The sequence below is a fragment of the Calypte anna genome, chromosome 3 (genome assembly GCF_003957555.1).
Source record: "Calypte anna isolate BGI_N300 chromosome 3, bCalAnn1_v1.p, whole genome shotgun sequence".
NCBI classification, from domain to species: Eukaryota; Metazoa; Chordata; class Aves; order Apodiformes; family Trochilidae; genus Calypte; species Calypte anna.
The window spans coordinates 54,665,450-54,691,782 of NC_044246.1; the positions used below are offsets into that span (position 1 = coordinate 54,665,450).

At 39.5% G+C, this 26,333-nt stretch overlaps 2 protein-coding genes across 4 annotated transcripts; both read right to left on the reverse strand.

Moving 5' to 3' along the window:
- Positions 1-4,270, reverse strand: DEGS1 (delta 4-desaturase, sphingolipid 1). Of its 3 annotated transcripts, none has more exons than XM_030447913.1 (3): positions 4,082-4,270; positions 2,387-3,129; positions 1-609 (listed from the first exon to the last, which is right to left on the reverse strand). In XM_030447913.1, the coding sequence occupies exons 1-3, from the start codon at positions 4,161-4,163 to the stop codon at positions 463-465; spliced, it is 972 nt and encodes a 323-aa protein (XP_030303773.1). In that variant the 5' UTR covers positions 4,164-4,270; the 3' UTR covers positions 1-462. The 3 variants fall into 3 exon arrangements, with proteins under 3 accessions (XP_030303773.1, XP_030303774.1, XP_030303775.1); XM_030447914.1 differs by lacking the exon at positions 4,082-4,270 and adding an exon at positions 3,866-3,907; XM_030447915.1 differs by lacking the exon at positions 4,082-4,270 and adding an exon at positions 3,522-3,544.
- Positions 4,271-12,342: 8,072 nt separating this feature from the next.
- On the reverse strand, positions 12,343-24,767 carry FBXO28 (F-box protein 28). The gene is made up of 5 exons (XM_030448414.1): positions 24,524-24,767; positions 18,525-18,634; positions 17,388-17,526; positions 14,888-15,083; positions 12,343-13,116 (listed from the first exon to the last, which is right to left on the reverse strand). Exons 1-5 carry the CDS (start codon positions 24,734-24,736, stop codon positions 12,722-12,724), a joined length of 1,053 nt encoding a protein of 350 aa, XP_030304274.1. The 5' UTR covers positions 24,737-24,767; the 3' UTR covers positions 12,343-12,721.
- Between the last annotated feature and the right edge of the window lie 1,566 nt (positions 24,768-26,333).

Genomic DNA, 26,333 nt, shown 5'->3' on the forward strand with positions numbered 1-26,333 from the left:
ATTTCTGTGGAAACTTAGTTCTTTAACGCATAAGTTAAGAAACAGATTCAACAGAAGACAAGTTAACAAATCTTAGTAGTTTAAAATTAACAGGTAAGTACAGCATTTTAACACTACAGTAATCTAAATAGAATGTTTGGGCAGTGTACTACATTGAGAACTTTTAAGTCTGACAGGTATTTTACACAGATTCAACACCTGCCAAAGTAAATTCTGTAATGAAGTTATTTAGCATTATGCATGTAACACTGATCCTTAGGCAAACATATACACATTAAACCAGTGAATCTGAGGACTGTGAGGAATGTTATAGCTGGTAGGAGTCTACTACAAAATCCTTAAGGATGCATTGCTGTGTTGCTGTAGATCTTAAAGGACAGTGGTGAACATGTTTAGCAAGAGACCTTATACCAGCCACTTTAAAGCAAGCAGACATTTCAAAGTTTATTGGTTGCCAGAAGTTTAATCTTGCTTCACTTCACCCTTTAACTGCCTTTTCATGCGTGAATATGGGCTGATTGTGTCATCCATCACGAAGTCATACAGTACTTTTATCCAAGAGTTGTACTGAGGCAGGTTGTCATAGTATTCAGCTGCTATTTTCTTCACCTAATGAGAGGATAAAAGGTTTATTTGTTTATATTAGTACCAGTAGTGAAAACTTCACAATGCTCAACCTCTAACTTAATGCAGACTACTAAAAATTTCAGCGTAGATTCTACAGAAAGACTTCTAGTGCCAACATGAAAGTTTCTTGAAGGAAAAAGCAACTCTCTGGATATGAAACTTTAATATTAAAGGTAACCAAAACAAACCCCTCTAACACTGCAAAATCTGCTCACTGTGCTACCTACAGGGTCATGTAGGTAAAAAAACCAAAAGCAGGCAGTTTGGTTGCCACTGGAAGTGGGTGACTCAGTTCAGTGCTGACTTGTAGGTATACCACTATCACTAAAAAAGGATGGTGTAAGTTTTTGGAAGACCAGTTTAGCACAGCTAGTTTTACTTACATATCGTTTCAAACCCTGGTACTCAGAAACAGCATCTGATTTCTGAGAAACGTCTTGGTTCTGAAGACAGACCTTAAAGACAATATAAACTGCTTCCAAAAGCTTCATACTGACTGGACCACTGTCTCAAACTAAGAAAGCTTGAGTTTCAGTTACATACCCTTACTGATATTTAAGGCCAGTCACCTAAAGCATTAAAAACCTAAACAAAACTACTATTCACTAAATTCCATATCTTTAGATTGAAGAAAAGGATTAATCTGTATGAACAATCCATGGCATCTACATGCGTGGCTTGGAGCTGAAGATAGCTTTGATCTTTCATCACACCTATTAGACTAGTGCATCTATGCAATATACTTTTTTCAACCACTGTTATTCTCTGCTTCCCAGTATCTCAGCTGGAATCAAGTGTTCACTACTTCAGCAATCTTTAGCACACAGCATAGCAGAATCCAGACCAAACTAGTTACACTGTTCTAAATGAAGGCCTTGTTTTCTTACCAGAACTATAAATCATCAGTCCTGCTGAACCAGAGCTGGGTATTTACCTCTACAATTTTCATTGAAGATGAGTTTTAGGTGCAACCCTGGAAGCTTGGGTTCCCATGTTTCAAGGGGGAAACAAATACCATGGCAATTAAAATAAACCAGCAAATATTTATTGAAGTGGGGTGAAACCATTTTGAAAATTCGTAGGTTACTCATGCAGATGTAAGAGGTTTTAAGTCCTAGCTTTGCAGCCTTCATTCTGTCAAAGTATAGCTGATACTTAATTAGGGTTCTCACTGGAGGAAGCATATGGTCCAGAATAGAAAACTATTAGACACTGGTCAACAGTACAAACATTAGCTGGGCCTCAATCCATTTCTCCACCAATGTCAGTGACAAGAGACTGAAGGATAAGCATGCGTTACTAGATAGTCCTTTACATTTACAAGACAGAGGACAAATCTCTGAAGGTATCTGCAACTTTTTAAATTAGTTTTCTGCATACTTACAAATCCCAGAAGCGAGAGGGCTGATTGCAATTACAGAAAACTTATTGCAAATCACACAAAAAGACATGCATATCCTCCCCTCTCCTTTTATAAAAGGAGTTTGATCAGCTAGAGCATTGGAAGCCTGGGATGAATACCAATAAAATAAGTAACTACCCCATCATTCAACTTAGTAACTTAGTTCATTCAACTTAGTAACTGATGGGAGTTTTTGTTTGGTTTGAGTTTGTTCCATTCAGGAATTTTATTTATTGTTTTTATTTTGGTGGGGTTTGTTTTTTTTTAATCTCACAACTTCTATTCTTCTATCAGTGTTTTACCCGATTTTCAGGTCAAAGCTTATATTAAGAAAAATAACCTTGGAAGTCAACTTACCAGTGGAAGGCTCTTGCCAGGAATATTGGGAAAGTCATGATGTTCATTATGATAGCCAACATTAAAAGTGAGCAAATTAAGTGGCCCATAGTAAGAATAAGTCTCATGTCCTTTCAGAAACATGTAATGTTCAGCTATGAAGTGTCCTGAAATTGGGTGCAACCCAAGTCCAAGTAATGAACCAGCAAGCATGTAAAAAATGGATTTGACACCCCATAAATAATATAACACAACATCAAAGGAAAGCTGAGCCAACAAATTAATTATTTCAAGTCGAGTGATGGGCTTGGGATTGATGCAGAGAGGTCTAATTGCATAGAAAAAAGGCTGAAGGACAATCCACATGAACTTCCTAAAACGAGTGCAAAAAAACCAGCCTTCAAAGTTGGTAGGAATGTCCACATCAATTCCATCACCTCCTAAGTAGCGATGATGATCCATGTGGTACCTCTTGAAGGATATGGAGTATGGGACACCAAGAGGGAGGTTGGCAAATATTCCAAACCATCGATTCCAAATTGCTTTGCAGTTGCCAAAGGCACTATTGTGAGAGATTTCATGAATAGCCAGAGTCATCGAGTGGCTAATACAGCTTCCAAAAACATATGCCCAGAAGACTACCCATTTCCAATCCAAGTCTTTAACTAGGTAAAATGCAGTCAGCTGCGCAAGAACCATCAGCACAACCACCCAGATCAAGTTGTAGTCTGGCTTCATCAACGCTTTTATCTCGGGATGTTTAGCTAGATAGAAAAGAACAAAACTGGAATTTAGAAGCTGTCCTCAAAGTCAAATATACCTATTAGATTACAAAAGCACATAGTAACTTCTTCCCTTCCTCACAATTAGGATTCATCTGCGAAAATAATAAAAACGCACAACTTTTCCACTTGTGGCATTTATTGTTATAATGAATCCCTCAGGATTAAGTCATTTTGGCATTTTTCTTTTGTTCATCGACTAGACACCTATATGGCAAGCAACGCAGCAAACATCAGTAACACCGCCAACCACCTCAGGAAAAACACGGCTTTAATCTGGCAACCCACAAGTAATTTCCAACAGCTCAAGTAAGCCCAGGTCCCATTTATTCGTCTTCCCTGAAAACGCGGCTGTTTACCAGGCGGTTATTTACCAGGTGCCGCGATAACCTCTACGAACAACACGCTCCCTATCTGAACTCCGGTATCAGTCACTCGGGTCGCTTCCTATCCGCACGAAGGCGTCGCGACGGCAGCGGGGGGGGATGGGCTCACAGCCCCCGCAGGGAGGGTTCCCCGCGCCGCCGCCATGCAGCTGACCAGCACTGGCTTCGCAGCTCTGCATGGCAGCCCAGTCTGGCCCGGCCCGGCCGCCACACCTTCAAGGGACTGGGATCCGCCGGCCAGCGGCCTCCCCTACCTCCTTTCCCTCCCCCGCCAGAGCCGCCAAGGCGGCGGCTCCCGGCTTCACGAACACGCTCAGCGCCGCTCTCCTCACACGGGCCCAGGGCTGATTTGGGCCCTGCCGGGCGCTTCGGCGTCCTCCGACAGCCCTCTCCCTGCCAAGAGCCCCGAGCGGCGGTCGGAACGGAACGGGAGACCCGGCTCGGGCGCCCGGCAGCCATTTTGTAGGGGTCTACCCCCCCCGGCCGCCGCGCCACGCATCCGCCTGCCAAGGAGCGGCAGCACCACCACCACCCCTCCTCTTCCTCACCCAGGATTTCCTTGCGGCGGTCGGCATGAGGCTGGTCCGTGTAGACCCACTCGAAGTCCTCTCTAGCGACCGTGTTACCCATCCCGGCAACACGGAGAGCGCCCCCCCCCCAACAACCGCTCAGTCCGCCCGCTGCACCCCTCCTTCCCCGCCCAGCAGCTCAACTCCCGGTGCCTTCCCGGCACCGCTCCTTATAGCGCTGCGGAGGCGGCTCGGTGCTTGTGCCCGCCCTCCGCCCCGCCCCGCAGCATTGGTTACGGCTTGCAGCCCGGGCTAAGAGAACTCTTGGGGGTGATGACTGCGGTTCCCGCCGGAGCTGAGGCGTCGGGGCGGTGCGGCGGTTGCATCGGCGGTCAGCGAGAGGTTCCACTGCTCGGCCCCGCGGCTTCCTGGCAGGCCTGCAGCTCCCTGGTCTTGGAGAGACCGCCTCATCCCCTGGCGGCTCGGGGTCGGGGGTGAAAGGGTCCGTGAAGCGCTGGCGCATCGGGGGAGCGGAGTGCGGGGCCGGGACAGGCCTCTCACTGCGGGAATCCCGCTGCCTAAGCTGCGGGTGGCTACCGGTGGTAACGCCGTTGGCGTAACGAGTGTTTAAGGAGGGAGAGAAAATTCTTAAAAAAGATGTGGACAGGCTGAAGAGAGTCCAGAGAGGGGCCACAAAGGTGATGAGAGGGCTGGGCAGCTTGCCGGATGAGTAGAAGCTGAGAGAACTGGATGGTTTAGGGGAGAACCTATTGCCATGGTACCGGTACATAAAGGGTGGCTACCAAGAAGATGGAGACTCCCCTTTAACAAGGAGTCATGGAAAATACAAGCGGGAACAGGTGCAAGTTACTCCCGGGAAGTTCCCAACTGGACACCAGGAGAAAGTTTTTCACTTAGGAGAACAGTCAGACATTGGAATAATCTCCCCAGAGAAAAGTGGTGGCTCCCCCAGCACCAGTTAATTTCAAGACTTGGATTAACAGGGTGCTGGACCGTCTCAGCTAAACCATGTTTTTACCTGGAAAGGTTGAACTATAATCCTTCTGGTCACTTCAGACCTGGCACTCTGTGATTCTGTGACCCCAAAGCAGCTCCTCCATCATTCACCATGGACTGCAAGAAACTGGATAGCTGAAGCTTCAGCAGCTCTATGTTCACCTATCTGCCTCCCATGCCCTCCTGCTGGATGCCTTTAATGCTGTTTATATGGCTGTAACCTGACTGTGACATTTCTGTCCGAGTTTTTGGAACAACCAGCCCAGAAGCCACCACAGATGGGCAGGCAGTATCACCCAACCTGCTTCCTTGCGGCTGGAAACAGAACCAGCTTCTTACAGCGGGTCTGTAAAAAACACTTTTTCTTTTCCAAAAGTAGGAGATGTGTGGTTGTAAGAACTAGCTATCTAAATTTCTGTAAGCTGCCTAAAGACAAAACTACAAGTCAAAACTCCTGTGCTAAGGTCTCCTTTTTCTTCACCTCTAGTGGTAAGATATTTAATAACTTATTTGATTAAATCCTCTGTAAGAACTAAACTCCGTTTACTCTGTCCCTGCATCTATTTCTCATATAATATTGTCTGTGGGCAGTTTTTGTAGAGATTATGTAGAAGTGAAATGACTGCTTGCCTGGAATTTTAGTTGTCCATAAATCCACTCAAATTAAAATATTATAAATCAGTATCAGTGATAAAAACAGCATAGGAAGTTATCACAAATAAATTATACCCTATCTATTAATGTGATATGAATACCTTAAAGTTTATGATGCATTACTTAAAATGTATTTGCTAAGAGCCCCAAGTGTAACTGTCTAAGTATTGGGGAAATACAAGCCCTACTTGAAAATGCTTACAATCTAAAGTAATGGACAAAATGCAGGACCTGTAAAACATAGTAGCTTAATGAATAATTTTGTTTACCTGCATTTTTAATCTGTGTTTATTAGGATGTAAATGAGAAGTGAAAAAGGGAGCAAGTAGAGGAAAGATGGAAATGGTTATGTACAGCTTTTCCCTCCTTAGTCACAAGATCTGAATTTTGCAGACATTTTGAGGACTGGTGCAGCAGAAGGGGTAAAGAGAGGTTTTGAAGTATTTTGTTCTTTCAGGAGATGATTAGTTTTACTTTTTGGCTCAGTCACCACAATAAACCAGGAAGTGCTTCAGAGCTACCCACCGAAGATGACTGTGAAATTGCTGGGATCACAAGTGTTTCACTCAGCTGCACTCTAAACACTGTATGTAATGTTTATGAAAATGCTCACTTGTAGTTCAAATATTAGCACTGCTATCCACCTCTGCATTACATACCTCCTCATCTATGGATTGATCCTGCCAAAAGAATGGATGTGTCTGTTTATAAAAAAAGGTTGCAGCTGTTGACAGGAGCACAGTTGACAGGAGGAGAGACAACCGTTTCACAAGTTCAGTTCACAGAGACAGATTTACAACACTGCAAATGCGTAAGTTTGTAAAGGGTCACAAATTTCAGTAGTGTAATTAAACAGAAGATCCTAAGTTTATAAACTAGATATCCCATAGCAGCCAAACAAGTTGAACAAATAAATAATAAAAAATTAATGAACTAGTAAAATTTTTGAGAATCGCCTAAGTGTCTGGAGTGCAAAGTGTTTTTCCTAATTAATCATGGAGTCTTTCTGGTTTAAGCAGTCTGTATAATAAACCTGAATTTATTAGGTCCCCAGCAAGCTAACACTTCTTGTATCTGACCTTTTCCCTTCCAAAGACAGAGATCCAGTATCTATTACATCTTCAGCTGGCACAAAACTAGAACAAAAATCCTGGTGTGTTCAGTCACATGTAAATCAAAGCTATCCATGCATCCTCATCCAATCAGGAAGGTGAGATCAAGTAAGCACAACAGTCAGGAAGGTGAGATCCAGTAAGTTCTTTCTGCTCTAGCAGAAAGAACATGGACAAGGGAACTGGTCCAGGTACAGTTCGAAGTAGCACAGGAATGGAACTGGAGAGTATCAGAATAGTTCACAACTGGCAGATACGATGCTATAAAATACTCCAAACTGAATTTTCTTATGAAATAAATCCCAGTTTATCACTGTAATTTACCAGTTACCTTCTTAAAACCATCAGGAACACCAAGAAATCAGTAGTCCAGTCCCTTCTGAAGACATTTAACTATCCTGTGTCATCTTGTTTTCAAGAGGCTGCTGGTGATGAAAATTCCTTAGGCAATCTTAGTGCTTCCCACAATTAACTGTTAGAAGATCTCAGTAAGAGCAACCACATTTTTGTTCAGTACAGTCTTATCTTATATGTTAAGAAATTATGTGAAGGCATCCCATAATATACTTTTCCCCGTTTGAGCCCAAACATAGCCAATTCTTTTTTCAGTAATTTTACCTTTCAGCTAAGTTGCTTCTAAGTGACTGCACTTTCTGAAGTTAGCAGCATCTTTTTTCAGACAGTATCTGCTTTTAGGACAGATACCACGTGGTATTTTTGAATACTGCAGAGGTAACAGTATGAGTGGTATGCAGAAAGGCTCTTGCCTCCCTCCTACAGAAACCAAGGTCATTGTTAAATTTATGTGCTATAAGTTAAAAAGGAGTAAAAAGGTCTCATGAGCGGAAGGGGTGAACCAGACAGGTGACCCAAAGCTGACTGTTTCCATTCCACATGCATTATATTCAGTATAAATTTGAGGGAGCACAAGGGTCAAGCTCTCTCCATCCATGGCCAGTGTCTGAAGAGGACTCTTTCTTCTGCCCTCAATACCAATCCATGCATTCCTGAATCCAGTTCCTGTCTGCCATGGAGTCCAGACTGGGACTTTGCCAGTGCCTTGTCACTTGCAGCATTGGTGGTGACAATCATCACTGTGGGAGCTCCAGATTTGTTTTGTATATGTTTATATATATTTCATTACTTTCCTATAATTTAGCTTTTTGTTTCATTGTTCTTGTTTATGAAAGCAGTTCAATTTATTTCCAGCCCCATCTCATTCACTTTTTCTCTTCCCCTTTTGGGAAGGTAAAAGGGCTCAAGAGTTCAGAGAGTGCATCTGAGTCATTTACTGCCCAGCCTGGCCTTAAACCTTGACACATTTATTGATGCCCAATGTGGGCTGGATCCATGACTGATAGATTGCCTGAAGAGTTTGAATTATGGCAGTTGATGAGAGGACACCCAGATAGGTCAGGTGAGAGAGCACCAAATTTTTTTCTTTTGAGACTCTTGAGGAGTTGGAAATTAAACCTGACAGCTCACACCATGCCATTGTTGAGTGTAGTGTTATATCACATCTTTAATTTAGAGTTTTGTTCAGAGTTAAGTGCTACAATGGCACTTACCTACTGCATGCACTGTGTTATCGTTTAGTGTTTATTGTTAGTGTTTATTTTCAGTTTTTGTTATTTTCCAAAATGTGTTTCAGGTATGGTGTCAGAGTGAACATCTCTCCTACCTGTATCTCTGAAGGAGTTGCAAAATATGAGAAAATATTCAGCCATTTTGAAGGTGAGTCACCTATCAGCTGAGAAATACAAGAACTTATTTGAAAAACTCTTTGATAAACTGTCCAGGATGGAGAATAGATCCCACTCTTCCTGTGCATGGGCCCACACTGCTGCCATTAGAAGACACCCTTCTATTAGACTGGCTAAAGAGAGGTGGAACATGCCATGGGCTGTCCTGTGGTTTTTCCATTGTGATTATGGAGAGGACATGAGGAGATGAGATGGAAAACCTACAGCTGCCCAACAGGCACAAGTACACAAGTTTTAAGATGCAACAAAACCAAGAATTTTTCCAGGACAACAACTGCTCCAGCCTCCAGTGAGTCATTCTCCAGCCAGATTAAATGGGCTTCAAATCATACACCAGATACAAATAGAAGGAATCAGTCTAATTCATGAGGCTGCATGTGCCCATATGTTAATGGTGAGTCCTACATTCAAAATGTAGTGGTACCCTGCCTCCAGCCAGATGGAGAAGAGCAAGAACCAAGTTTATTGGACTTTGTTTTTTTGATGGCCTGTCATATTAGAAACACAAAGGCTTGGTAGACCACTGCACAGCGCATCCTAATGCCATCAAATCATAAAGGGACATAATCCATCAGTATTTCTAGAGTGACAGAGGATCTCAAGAGCTGACTGTACTGGAGGCCTAAGTGACCCTCACTAGGATTAAGTGGGAAAAGCACCCCACTGTGACTGGCCCAGATGCTCTGTGTATCCTTGGCACAAAATACCTCAGGAGAGGGAATTTTAAGGACTCAAGAGGATATCAGTGGGCCTCTGGCAGCTGCAGAGACTGAGGACATTAAATACCTGCCTATCAGTTTTGTCTACTGTGATTAATTTAATGTGCTATGCTGAGAGCAATGGGGACTAAATTAATATTTGTTTCTGTTTTTTTAATATAAGAAATTTATCTTGTTAAGCAGGTAGTCCTTCTTTAGGCTTCCACCTATTACAACCATTAGCTCTTGTTTAGAAGGAGCTTGCGTACTGCATTTACATACAAGGTGTTTAATTTGGAAAGCACGACATGGTTGCAAACAGCTTTTTCCCTCAAAAAAGTACCACTGCAGTATCTGCTGATACCACCTTCACTAGATGCACAGATTTGTAAAAAATGCCCAAACCTACTGTGAAACAAGAAGTTTACAAAGCAAGCCTCTGTTTTTAGAAAGAAAGCTTAAAAATAAGGAAATCAAGACTCAGTAGTTTTAAGCTATTTTACAGAACTAACTAAAAAAAAGACACGTATTACTGCTTTCTCTTTCAACCCCAAGCTGTTCAGTTTGAGCCATTGCTACAAGTACTAAAACTGAACACTGTCTGCATTTAAAACATGTTTTTTATGCAACTTTGTAGACTACATCTTAGCCTCAGTAGTTTGAGATTTTCCCTTGAACAGATATAAACAGAAATGACTAGTGACTACTAACTGTACTTTTCCAGGCTGGATATACCAACTCACATAAACCTGCAGAGAAATTTAGTCAAAATCAATTTAGTTTTACTTCAGGATATTTATCAACTTGTTCATATAGCAAAATTAATCCTTTTCAATAATGGACAAAAGGGTGTGAGAAGTTAATGTTGCAGCTGTTTCCTCTATAGCGGTAAGTTCATTTTGTTTTCTAAATTCCATTTATAAGTGTATATCCCAGTCAGAGAGCCACCTGATACTGATTAGATAGGTGCCATCCTACCCAGGAAATGGGAACAAATGGCAGTGTACCTTTGTTGTGGCATTTCCCAGAGCTTGTGTGCAACCATTCCCTCCACCTGTTTCATGGAAGATTTATGGGCCTTGTTCAGTTTCACTGCACTTGGTAGCATGCAGAGAATCAGGATGCACCTGCAAACTTGCACCACGTGGTACTTTCCTTGAGTTGAAGGTTTCAAGTCAACACGGTCCATGAAGAATCTTTCAAGTAGTAACAGGCTGCTGCCCTTTCCAGTTCAGCTTAAACACAGCTAGAGATTCACCAACACATAAAAAATGGCACTCTCAATTTTTGCATATTCTAGAAACTAAAGAACTTAAAGTGAAAGATATTAGAGATATATAAATAAACATTTTCAGTGAATTAAGTTCATAGCTTTATACATGTGTAGAAATATTTAACCACAAATATCTGATAATTAGGCCATTACATGACTTTGTAATGAATGACCATTAAATGAGTTTATATCATATGATAGACAGTCATTGTAGCTGACCATGCTGACCCTTTGATTCAAAATTATATTTAGAAAGATAGAAGTATATGCCAGTATTTTTAAAATGAACAGTAATATCTACCTTAAAGAGATTTCTAACAGTAACAAAATTCTGATCCAGACCAGTAAAAGCAACGCTCCTTTAACAATTTAACAGGTGACTTTCTATCACTTCCTTCACACTTTTCTTAAGAAACTTGGCTTTTCTGAAAAGGCTCAAACTACCCAACAAGTTTATTTGAAAATTAAATGCCTGCCAAAAATAAGGCATTTCTAGTGATACTTCTGATATGAGCTTCTGTTTAGAACTAAACAGCTCTAAAACTTCTGTTTTAGAACTAAAATTGTAGCTCAAGTTCCAGAAAAAAATGTCAGTTTACTCATGATTACATAACATTTGACCAGATAATTTCTGATTTCTTTGGTGATTTAAAGACAGCCGCTATGTTAATATGATAGTCATACAAAATGTGAGAGACCATTGCACTTTAACCCATAGGATTAGTATGAAGATTTTGAATACCTTTTTGAAATGCAGCATTTTCACTGCCATACCAAATTGAACTCAGTACCACCTAAACTCAAAGAAGCAGCTAATAATAAAAAAAAAAGTAAGTGAAATAAAGCTACATAGTTTAGTACATTAAAACAAAAACATGGACAGTGGTATTTAAGGTTTCACAAATATACAGCTGGGGGGGAAAAAAAAATCACTGTACACAACTCTGAGGTTGTTAAAGTGACCAGAGAGACTCAACAGTGCAAGACATGTTTTTCCAGTTACAAGCTCAAAACAGGAGTGCAAAAGAAATTAAAGCTTTGTCTGAAGTGATTTACACCTCACGATAAGGAAAGCTCAGAATATTGCCATCAGTGTTACAGAGAAATTTCCATCCCACGCCCCCCCCCCCAGCACATACAAAATACTTTTAAAAGGTTTTCCATAATACAGCATTTCATTGCAATGGTGTCCCCTTGAGCTTAGTTATTGTAGGGACAGCTTGTCTGATATTTCTTAGATGTTGGCCTATGTATCACATGGTGCACAGGCAGCTTCTAAATTCTCCAGCTTTGGCTAACAATACCTGCAATTCAAAAGGCAGCAAAAGTGGCAGATAGCCTGGGTTCAAACTCATAAGACATACAAACATGAAAGCAGCTGTGCTGAAAGCAAATGCTAAGTTATGGCTAAGGAACAAAGAAACTACTTTATAGGTCTCTGTGCTTCCCCCCAGAGTTTAGAACAGTTTCAGGCAAGTGCTTTTTTAGCAGGCTAAACTGAAAATGCATCTATCTATGCAAATGTTGAATATGGCCCCCAAGACCTACACCCAGGGTGTGTGCATATGAAGACTGGATAAGGGGCCTTCTTTCTGAGTTTACAAAAATATATAGCCAATACTGTAGCTTAAGAAGTCAGTTTTACTCATTACAAAGCAATCCCCAAAAAGTATTAGCTACTACTCAGATAATCCAGACAAGGTCACTTGTAACAAAAAAAGGTCAAGTTCTCTAAAACAAGTTTTAAAAAGTAGATCTTTCCTTCAAGAGAACAGGACATCAGTTTTTACGTTTAACTCTTTAGTCAGTTAAGACTGAATTTATTTAAGAGTTTATGTGAACATATGCATAAACACAAATAAGTTTACTTTAAACACATCTGCACAGAAAAAAAGATTAACCCTTCAAAACATAACAGAGCATGTCAGGTTAGTATTGTATCTATTGCAAATCTTAAAGATCCTGTGCATTAGGCCCACCCATACAGAAAGCAGGGGAAAAGTCTCAATGAAAGAAAATTACTTTTCAAGTCTAAGTGGTGTTTCAAAGAGCCAGCAGCCTAAATGACACCATGAAGCTAGTCACAGTATCCAAACAAGCATGGGCTTGAGCTGCTAAAGCAGTGTCCTTCTTTCCTCCTGAAGGTGTCATTTACTCCCAAGTTATTTTCTGTTTCGAAGGCGTTTAGATTTCCTAGGACAGTCTGTGGATTCAACAGCCTTCCTCCTTTTTCTAGGAGATTGTTCATTTGAGCCAGAACCTGAAGAATTTCCTACTGTGCTCTCCATCACCTCTCGCAGCTTGCGTTCAAGCTCAGCCAGTCGGGCATTCTGTTCACCTATGATTTGAGTTTGCTCTAGCAGTTTCTGATCTTGATCTTGGAGTTGCTTCTGCTGCTCTTGCACTTTGATGCGGAGCTCTGAGATTTCCCGCTTCAGTGCTGTCAGGCCTGTGCCATTTGCTTTTACTTGCTGCTGGAGTTTGGTGACTTCTTGTCTTGAAGGGTTCTGCTTGGAGAACAGCTGCATAGTTGTCAGTGCTGCAGAAGGCCCTGGAACTTCAGAGAAAACAGCAATTAATCCTCTAGAACTTTGAGACAAAGTTTAAAATTGTGTCCTGGTTTTCATATTTTGCTTACTGCTACGCCCCAAACGTGAATCAGAATAGTGGTTGCATGTTACCTGAACACGTGATCAGATCTACTATCATTTAAGTACCTGACAAGGGCATATGTTTTCTCAACACATAAATAGTTTAAAATACTCGTACTTTCAGTAGTCTGGGAAACAGCTTATAATTAATTTTCTGTATATAAGCCCCCTTCTTTGCTGTATCAAAAATTACGTAGAGATAGTATGTTGTCATCCAGACTCAGTGTCACAGATGTTAAGTCAGAAACTCACTATATGTCTATAAATTACTTATTACAGAACAGCTACATCAAGTAACTATAATTCAATAAAGCAGAACAAATCTGCTGTCTTGTAGACAGCTAAAGTTCTAAAATTTTGTGATTTGGGGCTTAATAAGATACTTCAGTTTAACTTACTTTTCAGAAGAAAGGAATTTATTTTCCATGCTTCTTCAGACTCACTCTTCCTAAGCACTAAAACCATACTGGAATTTGAGCTTGGTAATGTTGATTAATAAAGTTCCTGCAAATCAAGGAGACTAATACCTTCTGTATAATTTCTTTTACTGACATAAAAGATATCAACCACTTTTTCTATAATTTTATTTTTCTAGCAAAGCAAGTAAGATGCTTTTTTTTTTGAAGCACTAAAAAGACAAATCAGTTTGGAAAATCCAGAACTGTCTTCCTCCTCCTCTTTTTTTTTTTTTTTCCTTTAAGATGCCAACATAGCTACAGTTACATGATGCTAAAGGCTCACCATTAGATGGGTTATGCTCCTCCCTCAACACAGAAGAGCCATTTTAATGTCACATAAAGCCTTGGCCTTCAAATACCAACTGTCATGAACTGTAGTGTTGGGCAATACTTCCTCAACTGAGAGACTCAATGGAGTTGAATTGACAGGCTATAATTAAGAGGTAGTGTTCACACTTACGGTTAAAAGGTTGTACAGGACATCCCAGAATAAGCAGCTACTACAGTTACATCTATCATTTTTACTAAAGATGTATTTACTTCTATTACATTATCCTGTAAAAGAGTTGATTTCACAGCTCCTATGAAGTATGAAGATGTTCAGCACAGGCAAAACACTATAATTCTACCAACTTTTTGCTTTTGGTCATTGTATGAGGCAACTGCCTTAGACTTTGGTTCACAAAAGTTCTGTAAAGTCTGACAGAAACCAGCTTAATTGTTTATAGACTGTTATTTCAATTGTCACTATTATGCATAAATATTTTGCTTGTTAGTGCACAAAGAAAAGTAGTGCCCTCAGAAAGTAAAAAAGCACACACAAGTATATTCTATCAATGCACTACAACATCTTAGGATAATTTATCTGCTGATAGTTCTAAAAATAAAAGGCATTGATTTTTCATCTCATGCCAGATTTCAAAGCGTGATGATGAAGTCTCATTCATTGGTGGCACAAAAGCATTTGTTTAATGGATGCACATTATGCATAATTCTAACATATATTCAGCTGACTGTTTTTTTGGTAGTTCAAAGGCTCCTTAAATTTCAAAGCAAATTAATTTCAGTTAGCATTATTAAGAAACAAGTATCAATATGTATGTAATGAAGCTCACATTTAAGGGAGGGAGTTTAAAAAAAAAAAAACAAACAACCAAACAGTCTTGTAAACTTCTACAGAAAAACTAAATAAAACTTAACTATACATTGGAATTAATACCTGGGGCAGTTCCTATTAGACGACCCGACACATCTGACCCAGGCATCTTTCTTTTCAGTATTGGAACAATCTTCTCATCAAAATATTCCATAGCCATGGAGGAAATGTCCCTTAGTTCTTGAAGAACTTCATGAGCCCTCTGAGGAGCTCTTGTAGAGTTTACATACCTTAGCACACGATAAATTTCATCTATTACCTAAAACATTTAAGAAAAATTAGGATTTTCTGATAAAGGCAAGATTATATCAGATCATTCTCAAACAGCTGGCATATTTGGGGGCCTTTACTACGTAAACATTGCATACCACTCTGCTTTAGATCTAGATCAGCTTTTTGAAATTAAGTGGGTTTTTTTGACATATCAGAGAAGCTATTCAATTTACCTATCACAACAGCACTCTTTAAACTCATGAAATAATGCTCATTGTGTGAAATTCTGTTTTACTACATCAATATTCAAGTTCTAAATTTTATAATCTATACCCACCAGAGCATAATAATTCCTTTTTGGAGAAGCTGAAGCAAGATACTCTAAGCCACACTGCAGAGCAGTCACACTGGTAGACCAGCCAGTTATCAGGCATATGAAACACATGATCAGAGCATCAAGAATTATTGTTATGTCAGTCTGAAGAGCTGTAAGTATTTACTTGAGCCCACTTGCATACATCCAAAATACTGAATATTCAGAATTAAGTCCAAATTATATTAATTTATCAAACATCAGTCTGTTACTGACAGAGAACATAAGAACCCTCTTAACAGGTTTGACAAGCAAGCCCTCTGGTTAGGAGAGATACAGAAAGATGATAAGTTATCTTGCCTATCTATCAATCATAATCTGATGCAGGTCAAGAATGCCAGTCCTTTGGCACTTGAAACTATTCAACATCCTCAAACATTTTCCTGCCATCCTCAATATAAAAACCTTGCAGCAGTGCTCTGCTATCACCAAGAACACAGTACGCCAAACCTCAAATCAGGATTCACATGTTCTAACATCCTGTCAGCTCTGTGGCAATTTCATTCAAACAATTTCCTGAGGGGAGCAGGGCAGGTAGGGGAGAAACCACAGACTGTAAGTGAACAGTAAGCCAAGAATCTGCTTGACCAAAATGGGATTTTCTGGTAAACTAGTAACTGTGCTGAGAGAGCAGCAACACCAGCAAGCTCATATACTAAGTAAAAAATTAAAAAAAAAACCAAAACTTTTTACATATTATATTAGAATACAAACAAGGTCTTTATGACTCAGTGCCCAGACAGAAAATGTCTGGCATGCTCACTTGCCCAGCTCCTGAACACCTGAAGTATAGACATATTGCCTTTCCATCTAACATTTTAAAAAGTAGGGCAACATTTTTTTAAGCATTCCATACTATGTGAGTATCAAGAACTTACATTCATTTCACTTTATGCTATATTACATTTTAAAAAATGCGTAGTATATAAAAATACAATACAAAGTCAAATAAGCATAAATATATTAAACTATAATGATTTAAATTAAAATTAAATAATCAAGAGTTCACAGAAATCAAGTTCTCTCTTTGAGATAAAAATACATTTCATGCCCACACCTCATCCTGGTCTACTGAATGTAAAAATGCCTGTCATGCTTCACCTGAATCCAGGAGCTAACTTCTCCATTCATCACAGTGCAATTCAGTTCTCTGTCCATGAAATATTAATACCAATATATCCAAACCTCACACGGGAAGACCGATTATTAGAGCATTAGGCTGATGTTCACAGATCATGTTTCAACCCTGAGCTATGCCACTCTTCTTCAGATTATTCTGTCAACTCCCGTGAGCACGTCTCTTTTTACAGCTTATAAAACAGTGATATCTCACATGTACATCTCACCTAATTTACATTTTGTGTTTGGGGTAGCACTCTGAAATACCTGAATTATTCAGTGGTATTAATATTTAATGCACTATATCTACATTTAGAACTAATTTCACCTACAGTACAAAAATACCCCATGCATTGTAATACTGAGCAATGCTTCCACATACTAAATATCTTAAACCAATTAATCTAAAGTACTCAGACCCCTAAGAAAGGTGCCAAAAATCTTTGTGATTGACTGCTTAGCGTTATATGTAGTCTAAATTACTAAGTTTTCTGATGACTTCACCTCCAGTTGTTTTATACAATTAAAATTCAGAGTTAAACCCTATATATCACATTTCTTGTAAAAAGTTGTATAGGATGTGCATACCACAAGTCAAACATCAGAATTAAGAAATAATTTAAGGGAAAATGGAAATCAAATTTTTAAAAATTAAATTTTAGGTGTAGTTTGGTTCATTCGCTTCAGACTGCTTGTTATAGAAGAGTATTGGCTTGTGTGGTTTTTTGCAAGTATCTGAAACAGTTTTAGGACATATAACCACATTATATAAATTCGTCCCAGCTGCCTCAGATTAAGTTACACAATCATATTTTTTAAACACAGATATACAGCCACATAATATAGTCTGCATTTTACCTTTCCAGGTATGAAGCAACAGAGATTGGAATCCACATACTTCATGAAAGTCATATTTAACAGAGAGAGTCTCGTCTCTACAGCAGCAAGGATGTCTGCATGACGAGCTAATGAATGGTTTCTTCTCTCTGACTCCCGTCTAGAAGACAGACCATTAAGTGGCAAAATGAAACTGAAACAATCACTCATAATAATTTCACCCTTATAACCCTCCGAGGTTTGAAAATGTAACCACTGATATTAGTTGTATCTTTCTGGGGAAAAACATGATAAAGGTTGAGAATTCCCTAGTAATACCATACTACACTTGGTTAGACAAAATCTGTTCTCTAAATAATTACCACATCATATGTGATCCATAAATTCTATACACATCTTAGGACTATTAAAAAAAAAGGCTTTCATTACTAACTAGCAGTAGGCACTGAGTCAGTATGAATATTTTCCCATATTCCTTCAGTTAGCACTTAGGTAAAATTCACAGGAGTTTATATATTATTAGTGCTTTCTACAAAGCTTAGGCTGAGGCACAAGTTCTTTTTACAAAGGATCTCTACGGTAAGTAGCATTTAGTTTCTTCACTCTGACTGGGAAATCTGGTAGGCCTCAGCAGGAGCTGGGAAGAGGATAAAAGACATTGTTTAAGAGAGAAAACTATCTCTCAGTAATGTATACGTGTCAAATCCTTCTCCCTTTCCCCTGTGTAATCCTTGGCACTGAAAAACCTTGCATTTTTAAAACAGAGTCATTGATGAATTATCGGTGAAGGCAGTCAGTCTTGAAAAGGAATGGCATTTATTAAATCCTAGGAGTCCTTGCTTGATTTGCCAGAAGAGCTGTGTAAAACAGGACTCAGACTTTTCTCTGTTCAAAATACCAGAGATACTTTCCAATATTCTAGTTCCTAGTATAAGAAAACTTCCATTCACCCACACCATTATTTTGTAATTAGATCTTCGGTTCAAGGTGCCTAATGTGCTTTAAGAAAACAAACAAACAAAACAAAAAACTAAATCAAACATAATTCAAAATTTCAATATATGGAAGTTGAATTAGCTAGCAAGAAATTGCTTTTCAATAGCTTGCTAATAGAATCTAGCACATTTAACCTTAACTACAGTTTTAACTGGTACATACCTTGGAAGCTGAGCTTTAACTTGCTTTTGACACAAGTTGTGGTATCTTTCCACTTTCAGAAATCCCTGATTTAACATTCGTTGGCAAACCAAGTCCATTCGCTTACAAACCTGTATTTAAGTAAAAAGAAAAACTTAAAGCTCCATTAAGGCCACAAGTTACTTTTACTATTACCTTCTCCATACTTTCTGGTAATAAAAGATTCTTCTATGAGTATTTGCTCCATTTCAAGAAGAGGAAACTACAGTTGAGTTAAAGGCACCAGCATCCCTAACAATGCTCATGATACTCCACAAAGGAGCAACAATGTTCCACCAATTTCACAAATTAATCTCCTGATACTGCCTAACAAAAGGCAGTAGGCTGAATGACACCTATACATAAGAAGATACAATTTTCTCTTATTTTAATGAAAACTGCAAATTTTCATGGCTTTTAAACTTGGCACCTGGAGTGATTCTGGCAGATCAAGTTAATATTTTGTAGTACAAAAAAAGCCTTTACAACCAAGAAATCATTATTATTTTGTTTCAGCATTCAAGGGTTTTGGTTTTGAAGACAGACACAATTAAATTTTAAAATGTAAGCAATACAGTGCACATAAATTCTTTTTTGTATATAAATTCTTTTCCTCTGCTTGGCAGATTCCTTTATTTGCAATGCTGAATACCAAAAGCCTTGATTTTTTTCACAGATTTAGGGAGAAAAGACATTAATAGTTGCAGAAAACATTGTAAGCTGTGAAATTTATGCTTTCACAAAGTAAACAGTTACAACACAAAGCCAACTTGTACAAAAGTTTAATGCAGTTTCAATTCAGTTCTTAAGTTGCAGGAGTGTAGTGAACCAACTGTTCTTTGAAATTGGTTTGGTTTGTTTTGTTTTTTTTTTTTGTACTGAAGTGCAGAACTCCCACTATGAACTCAATATCTATGCTCCCTTCCCCCCCTTTCTTTCTTAATAAATACTCCTTTCCTCCATACACTATTCATTTCATAAAGTCTATATAAGTTTATACCTTGAGGACAGAGATTCTCTTCTCTCAGAAAAGTTTGCAATTTTCTGTTTCCATGGAAGACAATCCTTAAAAGAGTTCTGCTTTCTATGAGTCTTCCTTTAGACATAATGGTTTTAGTTCTGTAAGAACTGACCATTTCAAACCAGATCTGTATTAAAAGGCCATTAAGTAATAGCTGTCACTCTGTCTGTGCTCTTTTGAATTCAATCTTCCTTGTTAAGGCAGGAGAATCACTCTTCCCTGACATACACATCTGCCAAATCATTTCTGGTGGATAAGAAATAATGCTGAGGTACTACCTGCATCAGTCATGCTTGGATCTGATACCATTTTTGAGGACAAGGCAGCTTACTTGTAGTTCTAGTGCTACCAAACCCCTGAACTAGGAACCAGTACCCACACAAGGGCTATGATGGCCATGCAATTATTCAGCACATGAGAAAAGCAATCCTAGATACACGATAAATCCACAGGAAGCACCGGAGTGGAATGAAGTGTTTTTAATCACGTGTGCACTGACACCTGGTGGCAGCGAGAACCTTGCAGTGTGCTGGAGCCCTCCCACATCCAAGACAGTAAACTGCATCGCTAAAAATGAACTGCACTGGATTTTTAAACACTGGTTTTTAAAAAATTTTACACATTTGCTTATGCTATGCAGCATGAAAAATTATTTTCTCCAATTTTTGAACATTGCCAATAATCAGTGTAGAATCCACACAGTGAGCAGGTAATAGATAACACCAGAACCCAAAACTATGTCTGCAAATTATTTTGGCAATCACCTCTTAAATCTCAGCCAGTTCTTGGTATCACCATTTAAACCATCCAGTCCCTGAAGTAATAGGATCAAGCAGTAGAACAAGAAGTAATAGGACACCTCTTTTAGACTGTATAGCCAGCAGCCATACACAAAGCAGCATTATGACACTTTCATACCAGTTCAAGTCAGTATAAGACTAGCTAGTGAATATACCACAATAAAGTCAAAAGTTAAATTTGCTCATATTTGCAAATGTTTGTATTTTCTTATGCTGAAACGTCCTTATCCTCAAACGTCAAGTCCAACTAGACACTGTTCAAATTTTACTGTTAGAAAGTAATTCCAAGTCTACACGAAAAGCAAAATGAGAAGGTGGTGGCTTCTTAGTGTGCTGATTTCTGATAGCTTCTATGGTAGAGCTGATTTTTGACATCATTTGTAAAGAAACTAAACAGTCACAACCTACCAGATTAGTACTACCAGTTTCCCTTTCCTCAAGCATGTCTTATTTCTTCCAAGCTTCACTAACTGATAATATCAAAACAGAGATTAAAATAGCGTCAGGTATTAAGATTCAATATATGTTCTTAGAGGTTACACAGACACAACACAATGCCTTTCTAGGGCAAAATATAAGTGACAAAATGTTGACAACTTCAGCAAGAAGCTTTAAAACAGAAATGCCTGTAAACAAAGATTTACTGAAACTGTGGTAAGGCTGAAGATGTGCTGTCTGAAAGCTATCAGTCCTTATTTGTGTTGTGCAGAAAATAAGCTCAAGTGTGTTGCAGAATCTAAGACACTTCTGATGTATGTCAGAATCCAAGATAACCCCCTCAGAGTATTCATAGGTGTAGGTTATGGACTGTTTTTAAACACACTTACTGTAGTAATAGCCTGAATGGAAGTGCATTCCCAACATTGGATGCAAATAAAAAGAAACTGGAATATAAGAATTTTATAATTACCCCACTTAGGTAAAAATTCCAGAGCTTTTGTAAACAATTGAAAATCACAGACTAATAAGTCTTCAAAAGCCAGAAGATATGTTAGCTTCCATACCAGTCTGCATACTGGGATGCAGCCTGTGCAGAACATTACAATTTAAGACTGCCCTTGTTTGGGTCAGGATAGAACTAATTTCCTGTCTTGTAAAACTGTACAATCAATTGTAGCTACAGCATTAAACCTTGACGAAGACATAAGGATCTTTTGGGTTTTCTATGTTTCTCTAATGATGAAATATCAGAGAAAGTAGATGGAGTAAACACTCAAAAGAGCTGAAAGCAAAATGCTGCTGCTTTTCCCCTCATTCACTTTATCTGAATTAAAGCTTGAGAACCCAAGAATTACACTGAGGTATGATTTCAGACATTCTGCCTACCTATTGTTTTGTCTCCATTACTTTAGATCGACTTTTCTGCTTAACTCGCAGGTGATTCTTTTATGTTTTTAAATGCAGAAACACCAGGAACAGCAGAAAGCACTGTGCTCAAGAAAGTAAGTTATTCTTTCCACAATGAGGAGCCCAGGGTCTTGCCTTGCCTCATGGCAATCATGATAAGCAGGACACGTTCTTCACCTTTTTCTTTAGTGGCAGAAAAAGACTTGTTATCTTAAGCCTTAGATTACGCTTATTATGCTCTGCATAACAATACAGGTTTCTATCTATATTTTCATCTGAAAATCTGCTGATGTTCTGTCCCCCTCCTACCCAGCCAACTCTTTGGCCTGTCTTTTTCTACCCACTCCAGCTCCAAACAACAAGTCAACGCAGCCACTTTTAATTATTTTTTTTTTTTAATGATCCAGTGGTGATCCAGGAAGAGATTAGGACAGCCATTTCCTTCAATGCTGGGATCCAGGGAATGCATCAGATTTATTATTTTAGGAAATTTGTGTCTACAATTGTATGATCAAGCTTTGTTTAGGTTGATTGACATTCTGGATCATCCTACCTTTCCCAACATGTTTTATCCCATAGAATTCCACATTCTAAGGGGTTAATTAGGCTGCTTTTGGGCACTTTAATACGCATGACACACAATGTCATTAATTTAATTCAATTAATGTGGTCCTCCAAGGTATCTCTAGCAGAATAAGACTAATTGTAAGATACATCATTCATCTTTTGATAAGCAGCTCAAGCCAGTTCTCAGAGATGAAAATTTCCTGTCTCTGCAAGACATATCTTAGAGCAGGAATATACAAGCGTTTCCCAAGTCTACTAATAGTTTTTAAAAATTTAAAAGTGGTAAAATTTAATTATGAATTTACACCTAGATGTTATTTTTAAAGGCTAGCTTAATTCTTCATCAACATATCCATTTTCTTCCTCTGGCCTTCAGTGAATTGTCAAAAGAACACCCTTAGTTCTGAATGGCCATCCAAAAGACCAAGGTAATAAAGCTTTTTTTAGTTATGAGCTACACTTTTGACTAGGTAAAACTACCATTCTTTACATTAGTGCTGGCTAACAAAGGCAAGCGTACTTTTTTTTCTCAGAAAAACACTCATAATACCTTCTGATGTGCTTAAGGGAACAGTAAGGCATTTGATGAAGATCAGATCTCTTGGCTGTCAAAAATTAAGAATCAGAAAAGACCAACTAAAAAGTTTTATTTATTTTACACCTATGGTGGTTCCATGTGTATGTCAAATTTTATATTTATCCAGCCTGGTTTTGCACATTTCTGAAACTTCTGAAAGCAACAAACTTCCCACAGAAAAGTGAACCTGTAGGTGCTACATAAGAAAGAACAATTGTTACATTTTACTTCTTAAGTAGCGCAGATGGTTAAAACAAGTCGGTTTTTTGTTATACCACCACCGGTCCTTAACACCAGTTATTCTTAACTGCTAACAAAGCATTGCTTACAAATAATAGCCTAGCCCTACAGAAAGAAAAAGATCTTCTATTGATTTGTGATAGTTCCCATGGGTACCACCATTTATAAAATGCAACTGCAAAGCTGCAGCAAAGGGCTGTGTCTGGCAGTGCAATGCATACCATGCAACACTAAGCATATTCAAACAGAATATGTACTTCAGCTAACCTGGAAGTACTCAGAAGCTGCAATCCAAAAAGGCAGTACTACACCTTTTTCACAGATCCACTACCTACTGTCACAGAAGAAGCAAAAGTTGTTTGTGGACTCACACCATGGTAGTAATATTTAGGTATTGGTGTGCTTGGTGCAGTACGAGTAAGAACAGATTTTCTCTTTGAAGACCTTTCATTAAGTTACAGTCAGAATGCAACAGTTCAGGTTGCAGATCCAGGACACATGCAGTGTAAATTTCTGCAGAAATATGCTTGTGGTTTAGGCTCACAGAGTTCTTAAAATAGAAACAGTACAGTACATGCATGTTTACTGAGGGTTACGTAAGCTATGCATTAATTCCCTCACTATTATTCTGTTTATGACCTGACAATACATTCAGTAAGATAGCAGCTTAATTTATTATGTCATGATTTACACCAGGCTCCTTATGCAGGCAGTTAAAGACTGATGTACACTGATCTCCTCACTGACATGTGCTTCTTTCCCCCTTTCTTCCTGGCATTACCAAGTTCGGAGGTAGGGGTAATATCTTTTATTAGATCCACTACTAGGACTGGAAGAAGCAGGGAGCCTTTCAAGAAGCTTTCTTATGTCTTTTTTTTTTTTTTTTTTTGTGTGTGTGTGTGTGTGTCTTTTTTTTTGTCTTTTTTTTCTCCATTTATTTCTAGATAGGATAGGGTCCTTGGAGCAGCAGGCTCACCATCTCCTACCCTTCTGGAGTTAAAGTTCTACAAGTAAAAATAAATAAATACACACATGAGAAACAACAGACTATCCCCAAAGAAAAGCTGTCACTGGGAGGAATAAGCCCCCAGCATCCCCGTCATTCCTTACAGGGCAAGCGGCATGAGAAAGGGGAACGTTCATTCTCTTTTAGGAAAGCGTGCATGGAGCCACACATCTACATACTCGTATTCGAGCTTGGGGGGCGGTTATGGAGAAGGGCGAAATCCCCAGCCCACCCCAGCCCATCCCGCCCTTTTCCCGGCGAGAGCAGGAGCCGATGGGGGGGCAGCCGGGACCGGCAACACTTCCCCACTGCTCCCGTCCCTGGCCCGCCCGGTGAGGCGGGATTCCCCCGGAGGGCCCGAGCCCCCGCCGCACCAAAGATCTTCACCCACCCGCCCCGCCACCTCCCCTTCCCGGCCCCTACCAGGCGGAGCTGGCTCGTCTCATCGTAGGACAGGAAGCTGAGGATGCTCTCGATCGCCACGATGGGCAGCCCCATTAGCGTGTTACTCTGTGGCGGCGGTTCCAAGGGCGCCAGAGCCTCGGGAGACTCCGAGACCGGGGGCGGGGAGAGCCGCGCCGAGCCCAGGGCGCCGCCTTCCCCGTCCGACAGGAGCCGCTCCTCCAGCGCCGCCATCTTGGAGCCCGTCCTTCCTCCACTGAGGGAGGGGGAGTGAGCCTTCCCATGACGACACTTCCGCCACCTATGGTACCGGGCGGGCTGGCCCGGCCCGGAAGGGACGGCCGCTGGCGATCCGACAGGGCAGCTTACCGCACGGCTTCGCATTCTCGCAGGCGATGAGGTCCGTGAAGGGCGGTGGTAGCAGGACGGCGTCCTGGTGTTATAAATTAAGGTCCTAAAAATTGACCAGGACACGCCAATTAAAAACCTATTAGAATTTATTAGCAAGCGACAACAAGCAAAAACAGCGCTGGGTGCTCGGGAGTCTCTGCTCCGACAAGACAGCACGCTTCCTTAAAGTTTCTTAGGTATTTATGGTTCTTTATGGCCGTGTGAGCCCGATGTTGCTGGGAAGGCTCGAAATCTGTCAATGATACTAATTCTTCTTGGGCAGACACAGATGGCAATACTGATTCTTCTTATGAAGACACATCTTGTGTTTGGTTAACTCCTTTCTACACCAATTCTTCTTATGCAGACACATCCTGTGTTTTGGTTAACCCCTTTCTACAAAGATTATCTATAAGAACGTTTAAACATGATTACACAGCATTTTGTCACAATACACTTTTTCTCTCCAAAGTACATTCTGCAGTTAACATCCTTATCTTCTTTCACTACTTCCATCTTGCCTTTATAAGTAAATACACTAAAAATTTTCTACTTAGGTTAAATGAGCAAACATTATATGTAAATTATCATAATTTGTCACAGTCACACAATATTTTTGGCACATAACTTTGTGGTTAATACTTCTATTTTATAAACAAAGTTACATAGGTTAAATGAACAAATTAACTTTACATGTAAATTATTACAATCCTCCCTTTTATCATGGATTTTGTTCATTGAACCGTTGCAATTCTTGGCAGCTTAATACAAAAATTTCTGCCATTTCAGATTTATTAGAAGGTATTTGTTCATATCTGTCACACATAAGCATTAGGTGGGCTGCTTCTAAATGACTCTTAACTATTGCAATTACTTTATTGAAAATACTAGGCCCACAGGTAAGTCCTAAAACAAATAGTATATTTATCCATTGATTTAATATAACTTTCACACAAAAATAATGTTTATATTCAGATGACCACATGAAAGCCTGTTTGTGCAATGCTCCTAACTAAAAGAAGTGTTATTCTGAGAAGAGAATGTTACGTATACAAAAGGTCTCTCGAGCAACTCACACATTGTTTTGAAAAGCACAAATGCGCTTATTTGCTCAGAAATATGTTAGCAGGTAAAATTTCCTAATGGAGACATAACAAAATTGTGCATATTTCGCCTGATGTGAACCTGTTTGTTGATTCCCATGCATAAAGCTTTGGCTTTAACAACTGTCACATTGTGCTTTTCACACTTCCTATTCAAAACAGGACAGACCCAACAAGCTACCCAGCCACCTGCTGGTTATTCAGGATGCCAGAAAATCAATCTGTGTATATTAAAAAAAATATTATAGTTCATTAAATAGTTTTTTAATTGTCATCTGGACATGGAGTAAGATTTTCCAGGATTAGGAGCAGGACAAAAATAATATGCTTTTTGCTCA

Excerpts from the sequence above, each read along its gene's own strand:
- DEGS1 (XM_030447913.1), bottom strand. The coding sequence starts at position 4,163 with ATGGGTAACACGGTCGCTAGAGAGGACTTCGAGTGGGTCTACACGGAC. Across the intron at positions 3,130-4,081 it reads CCGCCGCAAGGAAATCCTGG|CTAAACATCCCGAGATAAAA; the intron begins GTGAGGAAGAGG and ends TTTTCTATCTAG. Across the intron at positions 610-2,386 it reads CTGGCAAGAGCCTTCCACTG|GTGAAGAAAATAGCAGCTGA; the intron begins GTAAGTTGACTT and ends TCCTCTCATTAG.
- FBXO28 (XM_030448414.1), bottom strand. The coding sequence starts at position 24,736 with ATGGCGGCGCTGGAGGAGCGGCTCCTGTCGGACGGGGAAGGCGGCGCC. Across the intron at positions 18,635-24,523 it reads AGACGAGCCAGCTCCGCCTG|GTTTGTAAGCGAATGGACTT; the intron begins GTAGGGGCCGGG and ends ACTTAAATACAG. Across the intron at positions 13,117-14,887 it reads TCTAATAGGAACTGCCCCAG|TTCCAGGGCCTTCTGCAGCA; the intron begins GTATTAATTCCA and ends TTTTCTCTGAAG.